At 33.5% G+C, this 12,027-nt stretch overlaps 1 protein-coding gene across 29 annotated transcripts in view; it reads right to left on the bottom strand.

Annotated features, from left to right (window-relative positions):
* The window catches only part of ptprub (protein tyrosine phosphatase receptor type Ub), a 442,833-nt gene that overhangs the window by 44,010 nt on the left and 386,796 nt on the right, over positions 1 to 12,027 (bottom strand). For 16 of the 29 annotated variants that reach the window (XM_009292423.5, XM_073924678.1, XM_073924674.1 and 13 more), the window contains 2 exon segments: positions 4,380 to 4,416; positions 538 to 635 (listed from right to left, as the gene is read on the bottom strand). In XM_009292423.5, coding sequence (XP_009290698.2) covers positions 538 to 635; positions 4,380 to 4,416 — 135 coding nt within the window. 29 annotated transcript variants of the gene reach the window in all.

A 12,027-nucleotide genomic window follows, 5' to 3' on the forward strand; every position in this document is an offset into this window, starting at 1 on the left:
TCTTAAAGGGAATGGGAGATGAGAGTCTGATTGGTTTATTCTCAAAACACATCTATAACTCATTAAGAAAATAAGCTCAACCCTTTTTGACCATGTGCCACGGCGCAAAGCGGATTTTTCAGACCTTATATTAGCAAAAGTGGATTCTGACACGCCCTGAATGCGTTTGTGCTCTGCACTTTGCACTTTGTGCATGGATCGTCAAAAAAGAGCCCTTAAAGTCAGATGCAAGATCTAAATGTATATCAAATAATACAAGAGATATCTGCATCATAACTAAACATCATAACTAAAATACGGCGATCACTTGTAATCAAATATAAAAACAACACTTCCAGACCTACACTTTCATAAACTATATAAAACACCCATTGATGATTGATGAATGTGAAGCGATGTCATTAATTTCCAAGCGCACATACACATCACACAAACCTTTAGCATTAATGAGTGAATGAAATGTTTGGGGTTGTGGTGAATGAAAAATGCCTTTAGTTGATGGGTTAGTGTGCAGATGAGGAAGGATCTAGAACATACCCTGCCCACCTCCACTAGCTTGGTGATCATGACGATGCTAAAGCAGTTCTCCTGCCACACCATCCTCCAAAAATCATACACCGTCTCCTGCTTGGGCCCTGCAAACAAACACACACACAGACACACAACCACAGTGAATGGCAGCCAGTGCTACAGATGGCAGGTTTAATTTACCAAGTGTCATTGCATGTTATAAGGCAGTTCAGTAATCCAAAGCCTCACACAGAGTAATTCAATAGCAGACGTTTCTGGTGAATGGAACCGTTCTGAACCTCAGCAGGATGCGGCTCTCTGATAGAAAAAGCTAATTTCTCTCATCAATTGAATCTGCCTCCAAATTCAATTAGGGGGAGAAAAACAGACAAACTACAAACATGTAATGATTTATTTATAGGAGATCTGAAACGAGGAGGGTGACCTTGTTTTAGAAGAGCTGAAAAAAAGGAAAGGGGATGGGCTATAGCTGTTATTTCCCTCCTATTCACACATATTGCGTTTGCTGTCATGCGGAGACTTTCTGTTGACTGCTGTTGTTTGCAGACTGAGATATAAAAGGATTTGCATGACTATTATATTGTTATTATGTTTATGAAGCTGATTCCTGAGTTGACTGGAGCACAAATGTAGGGAATTTATGTTTTTTTCGTCATGCAATACAATATGTACTAAACAGTTAGTGTGATAATATCTCTTTGTTAAGTCGTGATGTATTGAATACCAGGGGTGTTTGTATTTGTACCATGTATCAACGCTGCGTATGCACAAAAACTTTGTGTACGCTAGATTTCACGCTCATGTTTGGATTTACTAACGAAATTAACTTGAGAATGTACGTTGGTCCGCACCAACTTCATGTCTGGGGTATTTCTTGTGTATCTTGTGTGTGTTTGTTGTATTTCCATTGGCGACTCCTGGAGGCACTTATGGTAAATTGCACACTACAAAGTTTCGTACCAACAAATGTGAAAAACATTTGCATTGACACATTAATTTAAAATTGATAAAATGGTTTAATTGACACAATAATAATATTGATTTGGAAAATATAAAAGTATTTGCAAATGTATACAACCCTTAGTCTATGTCAATGGCAGTGTTGGCCTTATTAGAGGACATTTTTAATGGTCAAATCCGAAGGCTCTAAGGTGGCAGGGTGTACGATGGGTGGCTTCTTGGTAAGTGATGTATTTAAAGATATTATTCCTAAGTTTCTTTTTCTTTTTTTTTTATGGAGCGTAATTATTTAACTGCATATCAGTTATCCATTAAAGACGTAGCTGTTAACCCCCCTCAACAACCCACAAACTGACCAAGAGAGCAGACACAATGATGCTCATTCTCAATTGTAACTCTTATCTAGAGTTTTACTGTTGATTGATGAGCATTGTCCCTGTTACAAATAAACTTAAACTTGTTTGAAACGACCACTTTTTAGTTGTATCACACATTAAAATGAATTTTAGATAAAATCATGGTGTACACTACAGTCTCTAGACTTGCTGCATGTATCACAGACACCAATATTTTAACCATTTATAAAAAAAAAAAAAAATAATAAAAAAATCACTTTCTGGTCATCAAATATTAGGCATTGATATATATATATATATATATATATATATATATATATATATATATATATATATATATATATATATACAGGTGAAGTCAAAATTATTAGCCCCCTTTTGAACTTTATTTATTCATTTATTTATTTCCCAAATTGTTTAACAGAGTAAGTAAATTTACACAGTATGCTTGGTAATATTTTTAAGTCTTATTTGTTTTATTTCAGCTAGAATAAAATAAGTTTTTTAAATTTTTAAAACCATTTTAAGGTCAAAATTATGAGCCCCTTTAAGCTATATATTTTTTTCAATAGTCTACAGCAGGGGTTTTTAAACTGTGGGACGCACCCCACCAGGAGTGGGGTTTGTGTGTCGATCTTAAAAATTTTGTAAAATTGGCTAAAATTGAGTGCACTGGGCTAAATTTGGGGAGGTGTGTCTCCTAAAAATTTGAAAACCCCTGGGGCCTCATGTATCAACGCTGCGTACGCACAAAAACTTTGCGTACGCCAGGTTTCACGCTCAGAATCGCTCACGTTTGGATTTACTAACAATGAACTGAACGTGGGAATGTGCGCAGCTTCACGGCAGCTTTCTGGCAGGCGTACGCACATTTTTTGTGCGTGTCTGTTTTATTTCCATTGGCGACTCCTAGAGGCAGTTGTGTTAAATTCTTCTCTACAAAGTGTCTGATCCTTGCAATGGCAGCTGTATGAGACGGGTTCATATAGTAGGTATGTAAGATTTCCATACCATACAGTTGACCAGCTAAACATTAAAGCACAATTTGCAGCGGTCGCCTGTTTTCCCAATGTAATCTGAGCGATCTACCGCACACACATTGCTATAGAGACACTATCTGAAGATGAATTTGTATGCGTGAATCAGAAACATTTCCATTCAATAAATGTGCAAATAAAATATGATGCACAAACTTATTGATGATTCCTACTTGTCTTTCTCTTGATAAATAGTGGGCAAAATCTGATATGTAGCGGGGAAAAAAAAGAAAGAATTCATTAGACGCTGGATTCGAGCCGAGTTTATGCTCGAACATGTCAGTACATGATCACATGCTTCTTCTGAGGTGCGCCACTGAGACTGCTAAGGGTACTGCAACATTTTTCAGTTATAAATCACACTATTTCTTTTTTAAATGCACTCAGTGCGATGTTCAGACCCAACTGTGTTAACCGTATCAGCTAAACTCTCCCACTCTATTTTTTTCTTTTGTTGTTAATTCCGGAGAACAAACTTGCAAATAACACCGCTTTAATTTCTCCGGTCTACCTCCGAAAGCAGCACCTCCAATTCACATTCTGTTCAAAGTTTCTCTTTTTGCTTGCTTTTGACATTGCTTTTTCGTTGGGTTTTGCCATTAGCATAGTCATTAGCATATTCATACGGGGGAGGAAGCAGGGAGGGGTTTTGTGCTCGTGCATGTTGCGCTCAGTTTCACGTTCATTCAGATGTACAAAAGAATATGCGTGAGATTCGGCGTACGCAGTGTTTCATACATCTGAATTTTTTTCTGCGTACGCACATTTACAGCTTTGTGCGTACGCAATGTTTTAGTAAGATTTCCACGCAAGTCTTCGTACATGAGGCCCCTGGTCTGCAGAACAAACCATCATTATACAATAACTTGCCTAAATACCCTAACCTGTCTAGTTCACCTCATTAAGCCTTTAAATACTGTATAAGAGTGTCTTGATATCTAGTAAAATAATATTTACTTTCATCATAGCAAAGATAAAATAAATCAGTTATTAGAGGTGAGTTATTAAAACTATTTTGTGTATAAATGTATTGAAAAAATCTTCTCTCTGTTAAACAGAAATTGGGGAAAAAATAAACAGGGGGGCTAATAATTCTGACCTAAACTGTATACAGCCTGTTTGAGAATAAACTTCAAGGTTCTGTAGTCACTGTGCTGGTGGTTTTGGAAGGGATTTGTCTCTAGGAGACAGCAGAATGTAATCCTAATTCCAGTGCAGCACCTCTATTCACACACCTCTATAATTTCCTGGATCAGAACTCATTAGATTCCATCTGGAGGATCTCTGTGTTCTCAGCATCTTTCTATCTCTCTCTTGTGCATACACACACACGCACACACACACAGAGAGCTCAGGCTGAGGCTCAACAGAGAAAGTGTCTCTCCCTCATGGGATTGGAAAATGCCAAACTGAACCACATAAACACACACACACACACACACACACACACATCCATCCATCCATCCACAAGTCCTGTCCAGACAAAGATACTCACCCTGAGTGGCGATGAAGTGGTTGGATCGATGGTAACCCTAAAAAAAAAAAAGAATAAGAAAGAGGTGACATGCTGTGTAAGCCATTTGTGTCCTAGAAACTTCACACTACTCTTAGAGTATTACTGTTCTTTAGAGTTTCGAGGTCTTTAGTTCTGGCTGTCAACTTCAAAATGTCTGTTTTGAAAGCTACAATTTGAAAACACCAATCTGGGGTCTTGTAATCTCAAATGCGACATCCATGAGAAACTTTACAGACAACACAACTTTTATTAAACTACTAATACAACAGGAATCTTCATCGCAAGCAGGAGTGCATGATTTTAAAATAGGGCTATCAATCCATACAATAGTGAATCTTGATTGGGGTACATGTTTACATGACAACTATGTAATAAAAGTGCATTTTTGTTCATTTGAATTTTTTTTATAGTTTATTGAACTGATGATATTGTTGTCAAAAACTGTGTCCCCTTCCCCTTGTAAATGCCTGCATTTTAAAATGCTTTATGCATCTGAGTTTAATTAATGTCAAGTAAACACCCCCGTAGTTTAATTATTGTTGTGTATAACACATTCATTTCACACTATTTATTTCTATTTTAATAATATAATGAAAAATTTAATTAACAGCAAAAAAATTCACAGTAAGCATATTTAATTAAATCCTTTTGTCAATACAATACTTTGATAGTCCAATTTTTAATATATTTTGTCTCCTATACACTTAAAAATGACATTGCTGCTTGATCAAACTACTTATTACACAATTATTGGCATTTTTTGGGGGGACAACCTCATTATTTTATGTTTAATCTACTTAAGTTTGTTACGCTAACTTAATTGATTTATGTTAGGACAACCTGAATCAACCCTGCACTTACAGAGCATTTATATTGTACTACTAGTCCCCGACCCCACCCCTCCCTTTTGGTGTAAACATTTTGTTAAGAAAGAAAACGTTTCAATTGTTACAGTCAAGCTAAATGTAATTAGGTATCACACACAAGTTAAAAATAAATGGTATCTACATTGGAAGTAAGATAATGAAATAATTATAATACATGTACAAAAAAGCTGTATGTAAATTAAATGGATAGTTAACCAACACAATTATTTATCATCTACTTGTTCCAAAGCTGTTTAAAGATATTTTAGGGAAAAAAAGCAATTTTTTGTCTACTATGGAAGTCAATGGTTACCAGTTTTCAGCTTTCTTTAAAATATCTTATTTTGTGTTTATGATGAACCAACCTTTTAAGATGACTGCAAAAATGAATCTAAACAAAAACATCCCACTATTCCATTTTAATGATTCATTAAGTTGAATCTGACCTCCCAATACTAATAGAAAACTCTACGGAGAGTGTGTTTCATTATTGAAATTTAAATAAATGCAATGCAATTTTGGGGGGTAAATAATTTTAAAGAAATAACAAATTTAATATGAAGGGAAAAAAGAAAAGAAAAAAACAGTTAGCAGCATAGCTAGTTGTGTATGGTACTCTTCAACACAACTAAAGCAGCTAAACAGCAACAAGTAAACAAACAAACAAACAAACAAACAAACAAAAAAGCCATTCAAAAGTAAGTACAAAAGTAATACTCATTTGCCAGGACATAAAACTCATCACAGAGGACATCAACTCCCAACACAACTCCATCGGCTTATCTTGTGAAAGTACAAGGGAAAAAGAAACATCTCAAACATGCAATTTATTTATCAAAGCTAAGCCTTTTTAAAGAACTACCTGGGGATGGTCCCAAAAAGTGGATCTGTTTTCATTAAACAGACATTAGTGGAGTAATAGAGGCATGTTCTTTCTTGCTTGCTTTCTTGGCATTTGCTGCTCTGTTTAGAGACGCCTGTTATATTTTAGACTGGCCCAAGCTATTTCCTCAACACTGTACAACCAGCCACAGAAGCAAACACACTGTAGATGGAAAAGGAAATTGTCGGGGGATGTTTGTTCCACAAATGATTCATTAATCTATTGGTTTGGGGAATACAGGAAATGTTTGGAATGTAACTGTTGACTAAGAGAAGCAGTAGAATGATGGTTTTTATTTGTTAAAACAGAGGTTTTCAAACATCATTAATGCCAGAAATCCCCAAATAAGATTATTCCAAAACTCATTCGTTCATTTTCTTTTCAGCTTAGTCCTTTTATTAATCTGGGGTCGCCACAGCGGAATGAACCACCAACTTATCCAGCATATGTTTTAGACAGCGGATGCCCTTCCAGCTGCAACCCATTTCTTGGAAACATCAATACACACACATACACTACGGACAATTTAGCTAACCCAATTTACCTATACCGCATGTCTTTGGACTTGTGAGGGAAACCGGAGCACCTGGAGGAAACCCACGCAAACATGGGGAGAACATGCAAATTCCACACAGAAACGCCAAACTGACCCAGCCGAGGCTCGAATCAGCGCCCTTCTTGCTGTGAGGCGAACGTGCTACCCACTGTGCCACCGTGCAGCCCAATCCAAAACTCCTATACAATAAAAGCAGCTTTATATAATATATTATTAGATTATTCCACACTCAAAAGAGTAAATGATTGGATTTAGTAGTTTTTTTTAGGTAACAATTTATATGGGCTGCTTTTAAACCAACAAATTAAGTTGAAAATTACTAAATTGTATTTGTCTGTTTAAATTCAGCTCATATAAATTGTTTACAATGTGTTACCTTAAAAAATAATGAGTAAATCCAATAAATCATTTTTTTTAGTGCATGGTCTGTTGAGATTCTTGATTCTGATTGGCTGGAAGGTGTGCCATAAATGATTTTTTTTTTTTTACTTGTGACTGCTGATACAAAAGTCATAACAAATGAAAATAGCTTGGCAAATGCCCAAGGACTAAGCGGGATATTCAATGGCTTGCAATGCATTAAAAAACTTTGGGTTGGGCAGTTCTTTTCCTCTGCATCGTGCATCTAAGATAAGATATAACACTTGGTAATACTTTAAAGTAATGGTCCATCAGTTAATGTATTCACTAACATTAACAAACAATTAATGTATTTATTATTGTATTTATTAATCTTTGTTAATGTTGGTTAGTTAAACCACCAGCCAACTTATGGGCTATATATACACCTAGCTAACTTAAAATACTTTTGACCCCAGTGTGTCACAAAAAAAAAAAAAAATAGATACCACTAGAAAGAAGACACGCTGAGCTTTAGACAGTTTCACGTTAAAAATGATAAAAAAAAGTTATACATTATGAAGTACTGATAAAGAAAAACTGCACTGTGTTCAATAATTATTTTTCATATATAAACACATTAAATCAGAAATCTAAGCATCTGATGAGTTAACATTTCAAATTTGATAAAGAAAGCATGCAAAATGAGATTTCTGCAAATTTATTTAATTTAAATGTTAACTCAAGGTGCATCAACTAATGTTAGCAAGCACAACTTTGGAATTTTATAATGCATAAGTTAATGTTGAACTACAATTTATAAACGTTTTTTAAGAATATTTGTTATACTTTGTTATTGTAAGTAAATTCTTTAACTAACATTAACTAATGCACCATTACTCTAAAGTGCACCCAGATGCATTAATGCAAAGCAATCCATGTATTTTTTTACCCTTACTTATTATTTATAAAATGCATAATATTATGATATTATCTAAACTGTTGAAACATTTAAATAGTTAAATTAGAATTGTAGATTTTTAGTCTTTGCAAATACATTTGTATATACAAAATATTTCTACCAAAGTGTCATAATTGTCATAAAAACTTTAAAAGTAACTTTACAGTGAATTGCAGAATACAATTATACAACCATGCAAAGAAGCCTATATATAATTAAAATCCTTTAGTGCTTTACTTTCTATCACAACAAATTAAATATATTATTGTTATATTAATACTATTTATCAAATGTTCTAAGTTTGGTGCAGTCATTTATAACTTGAATGTGCAAGGCTTCCAGTTTCATCTGTTACACGTTAAAAAAGCTATACAGAAGCAGTTTAAATATTTGTTTACAGTTTACTGCACTTACTCCTTCAGGTATTTATCTACTGCACGGCAGCTAGCTACTGATTCAAGTCTTGCACATTCAAAGAAAACAGCTTATTTCCTCTCTGCAAAATATAGTTTATTAATCCTTTTTATTAGTATGACAACCATGGACAAAGAGCAAAGTTTAGTCATACAGGCCTTAAAAATAAATGAAGGCATAGTACATTATGTAGCATTGCAACAGGATTTATAGCACAGTAACAGGGACTGTCCCGTTGAGGAAAATGCGAGGTACGTGTCTTACTCAAGGGCATGATAGCGATAGGAGATCTCAGCAATGATTCAGTTCATGGGTTGCCCATATCTGCCATCAAACCCTTATTGATCGTATCATCATACCAAAGCCGCAACTACCCCAATGCAGCTAAAATCATTAAGATTATGATGATACATCATGCTTAAACGTAGATATGTAATGGCTGATTTGAAAATACAAGGAAAGTTCACAGGACACAGAAGCTCATTAAACTGAGAAGAAAATAAAAAGCAGCACAAAAGTAATAAAAAGCCTTAACAACACTTGACAACACAAAGCAACTCACAACTCTGGAACAATGCTTAAATAAATGCATTGCATAAACTGCTTATCTGTACTGTCTTTGATTTAAGAGATGATTTTACCAAAGGTCTCAGTTACTGACAACATTTTAAAATAACTTTCAAGTAAACAAATTGTTTTCTTAAGTGTTGCACATAAACGGCTTTAATTAATGTTCTCACATATGCATATTTAAACATGCACAGCAACTTATCTGCTGTATTATGATATTATAAACTTTAATACGAAAGTTATCATGAAGTGTCACCTTGCTCCTTTTCATACATTCATCATCAGGAATAAGAGCTTGATAGTTCACCCAAAATTAAAATCCTGTCATCATTTCTCACCCTTTAAGCTTCTTTTAAAAGGGTAAATGATGACATTTCCTTCAAAATATCTTATTTGTAAGCACATTGAAAATTCAATAAAAGCTTATAACCACTTTATAACCACTTTGTTTTGTAAATGTCATTTTTGGGTGAACTATTTCTTTAATCCAGCTTTAGGTGGTTTGGCAGGTTTTAGCCAATTTAATCTGGTGTGATTCAGTTCTAGCTTGATCAGCTGACCAGTAGCCAATAACGTTATGTTTAAACCTACAGTGCTCAGCATAATTAAGTACAGCCCATTTTGAAAATGAATATTTTAATTCATTTCTCAGTGAATATAGACAATGTATTTTGGCGCATTTAAACAAAACAGATTTATTAAACAAGTATATGTATCGAAAAATTATTTTAGTAACCAAACATTTTAAGAAATTGAAAGATAATACAATAAAATTTAAGCAAAATATTGCAAAAAAAACTACAAAATGTCAGTATTTCTTTCTCTTTTTTTGCTTCTTTTGATTTTTTACTCTTTTTTAAAATTTGTATTTAATATTTTTCTATAACATATAAATGTGGGTGTACTAGTTTTTAGACCATTATCATAAGTTATTTTGTTAGATGAGCTCCAGATTTGGCTCCAGTACTGACTAATCTAATGTACAGTTAAAGTCAGAATTATTAGCCCCCCTAAATTGTAAGAACGCTTGTTTATTTTTTCCACAATTTCTGTTTAACGGAGAGCAGATTTTTTTCAACACATTTCTAAACAAAATAATTTTAATAACTCATTTCTAATAACTTATTTATTGTATCTTTACCATAATGACTGTAAATAATATTTTACTAGATATTTTTTAAGATACTTCTATACAGCTTAAACTGACATTTAAAGGTCTAACTAGGTTAATTAAGTTAACTAGGCAGGTTAGGGGAATTAGTCAAGTTATTCTATAACAGTGGTTTGTTCAGTAGAATATCGAGAAAAAAATATAGCTTAAATGGGCTCATAATCTTGTCCCTAAAATGGTTCATAAAAAATTCAAAACTACTTTTATTCTAGCCGAAATAAAACAAAGAAGACTTTCTCCAGAAGAAAAAATATTATCAGACATACTGTGAAAATTTCCTTGATCTGTTAAACATCATTTGGAAAATATTTAAAAAAGAAAAAAAAAAATCAAAGAGGGCTAATAATTCTGACTTCAACTGTATATGCACACATATAATATTGTATAGCTTCCTAATAAAAATATGAATTAATAAAACAGATTTGTGAGAGGTGTACTTACATATGCTGAGCACTGTATATATGTTTATTTGTTTGCTTCAACCGAATAAAGGTGCAGTGTATTAAATTAAAGCTTGCCTGTTCATTCTTCTCAAATTCTATCTCTCCTTGTATTTTTCCAAACTTTAGTAAATTAATGTTGGGGAGAACAAAACTTTGAGTCTGCAGAAGTTGAGGTGCAGTTCTGTTGTGTAAAATTCATGGATGGATAGGTTTAAAGGCTAAAGGTTGAGTTCACTCACAGACTGCTGAGGAGAATTTTGATGTAAAGCAAATATAAAGAAGAAAAAAAAATCTGGTATTGGTCACTTGGTCAGGCTTGGAGACTGACCTCTCAACAGGGCACCAGCTTGGGCAAGACCATAGACGACCTTAAACAACTTGAGATCAGCAAGATCTTAGACTGGACTAAAATGTCTTTTCAGCAACTACACCACAAAGACTAAAGGCCCCGATATACTTATAGCAAAGTTCTTTTTTGTTCTGCTTAGAGGTAAAAAATAAGCTTGAAATACAGAGTGTGTTATATAAGCTGTGCATTGTTGTGTACAATACAAAATGGAACACATAACTAAAATAAAAAGTGAAAGCAAGCTAAATGAATGTTTACTTAAGCTCTGCAATTGTCTATTTTAGAAGCACGAATCACAAATTAATGTGGATGACTTTAAATGGCATCTGTAAATATTCAAATCTAAACAGATTTAATAAATCTAAACATCTGTTTAAATATATAATTAAAAAATATGTAGACAGAAATAATAAATGATGAATAATTTACTGCCTTTGTGTGAATGATAAAGGTAATCTGGTTATTTTAAAATGTAGTATCTAATATTTATTGTAATAATGAGTACTTAGTGTACTTTTTGGAATCTGCTGATATAATTCAAATTACATGTAGTCAGTTATTACCCAGCACTTATTATTTGCAGAGTGGTGCAACCATTTGTAACATAAATGTGTGAAGCATTTGGTTTTATCTACTTCTAGTTATTTAAGATGTGCAAAACAACTCCGTTATGTTGCTTGAGAAAGCAAACTGGTTTCTTATTAATTTAATATGTTTAAATTAATTATTGATTTTTACAGTTTACTGCACTTTATTATTGTTATGTTTATTTATTCACTGTGGCTGTATCAAAGGTTCACACATTTATTTCCACTCTACAAAATGAACTCCAGCTAAAAAAGCATTTGATTATAGTAAATTTCATAGCAATTTAGCATTCCAGTCAAGTACAGTCATGTTTATGTATATGTGGCACTTTCTACTGTAGATTGCTTTAAAGCATGACTATGGTGTGGATTTTATATACAAATCAATTTCCTCAATAAGTTCAGTATTTAAATTTTTTACTCACATCTGACAATCATAATCGAATTGAAAAAAAATTCCATATGAAAGAAGACAGAGCCTCAGATAT

Source organism: Danio rerio, chromosome 16 (genome assembly GCF_049306965.1).
Source record: "Danio rerio strain Tuebingen ecotype United States chromosome 16, GRCz12tu, whole genome shotgun sequence".
Taxonomy (NCBI): Eukaryota; Metazoa; Chordata; class Actinopteri; order Cypriniformes; family Danionidae; genus Danio; species Danio rerio.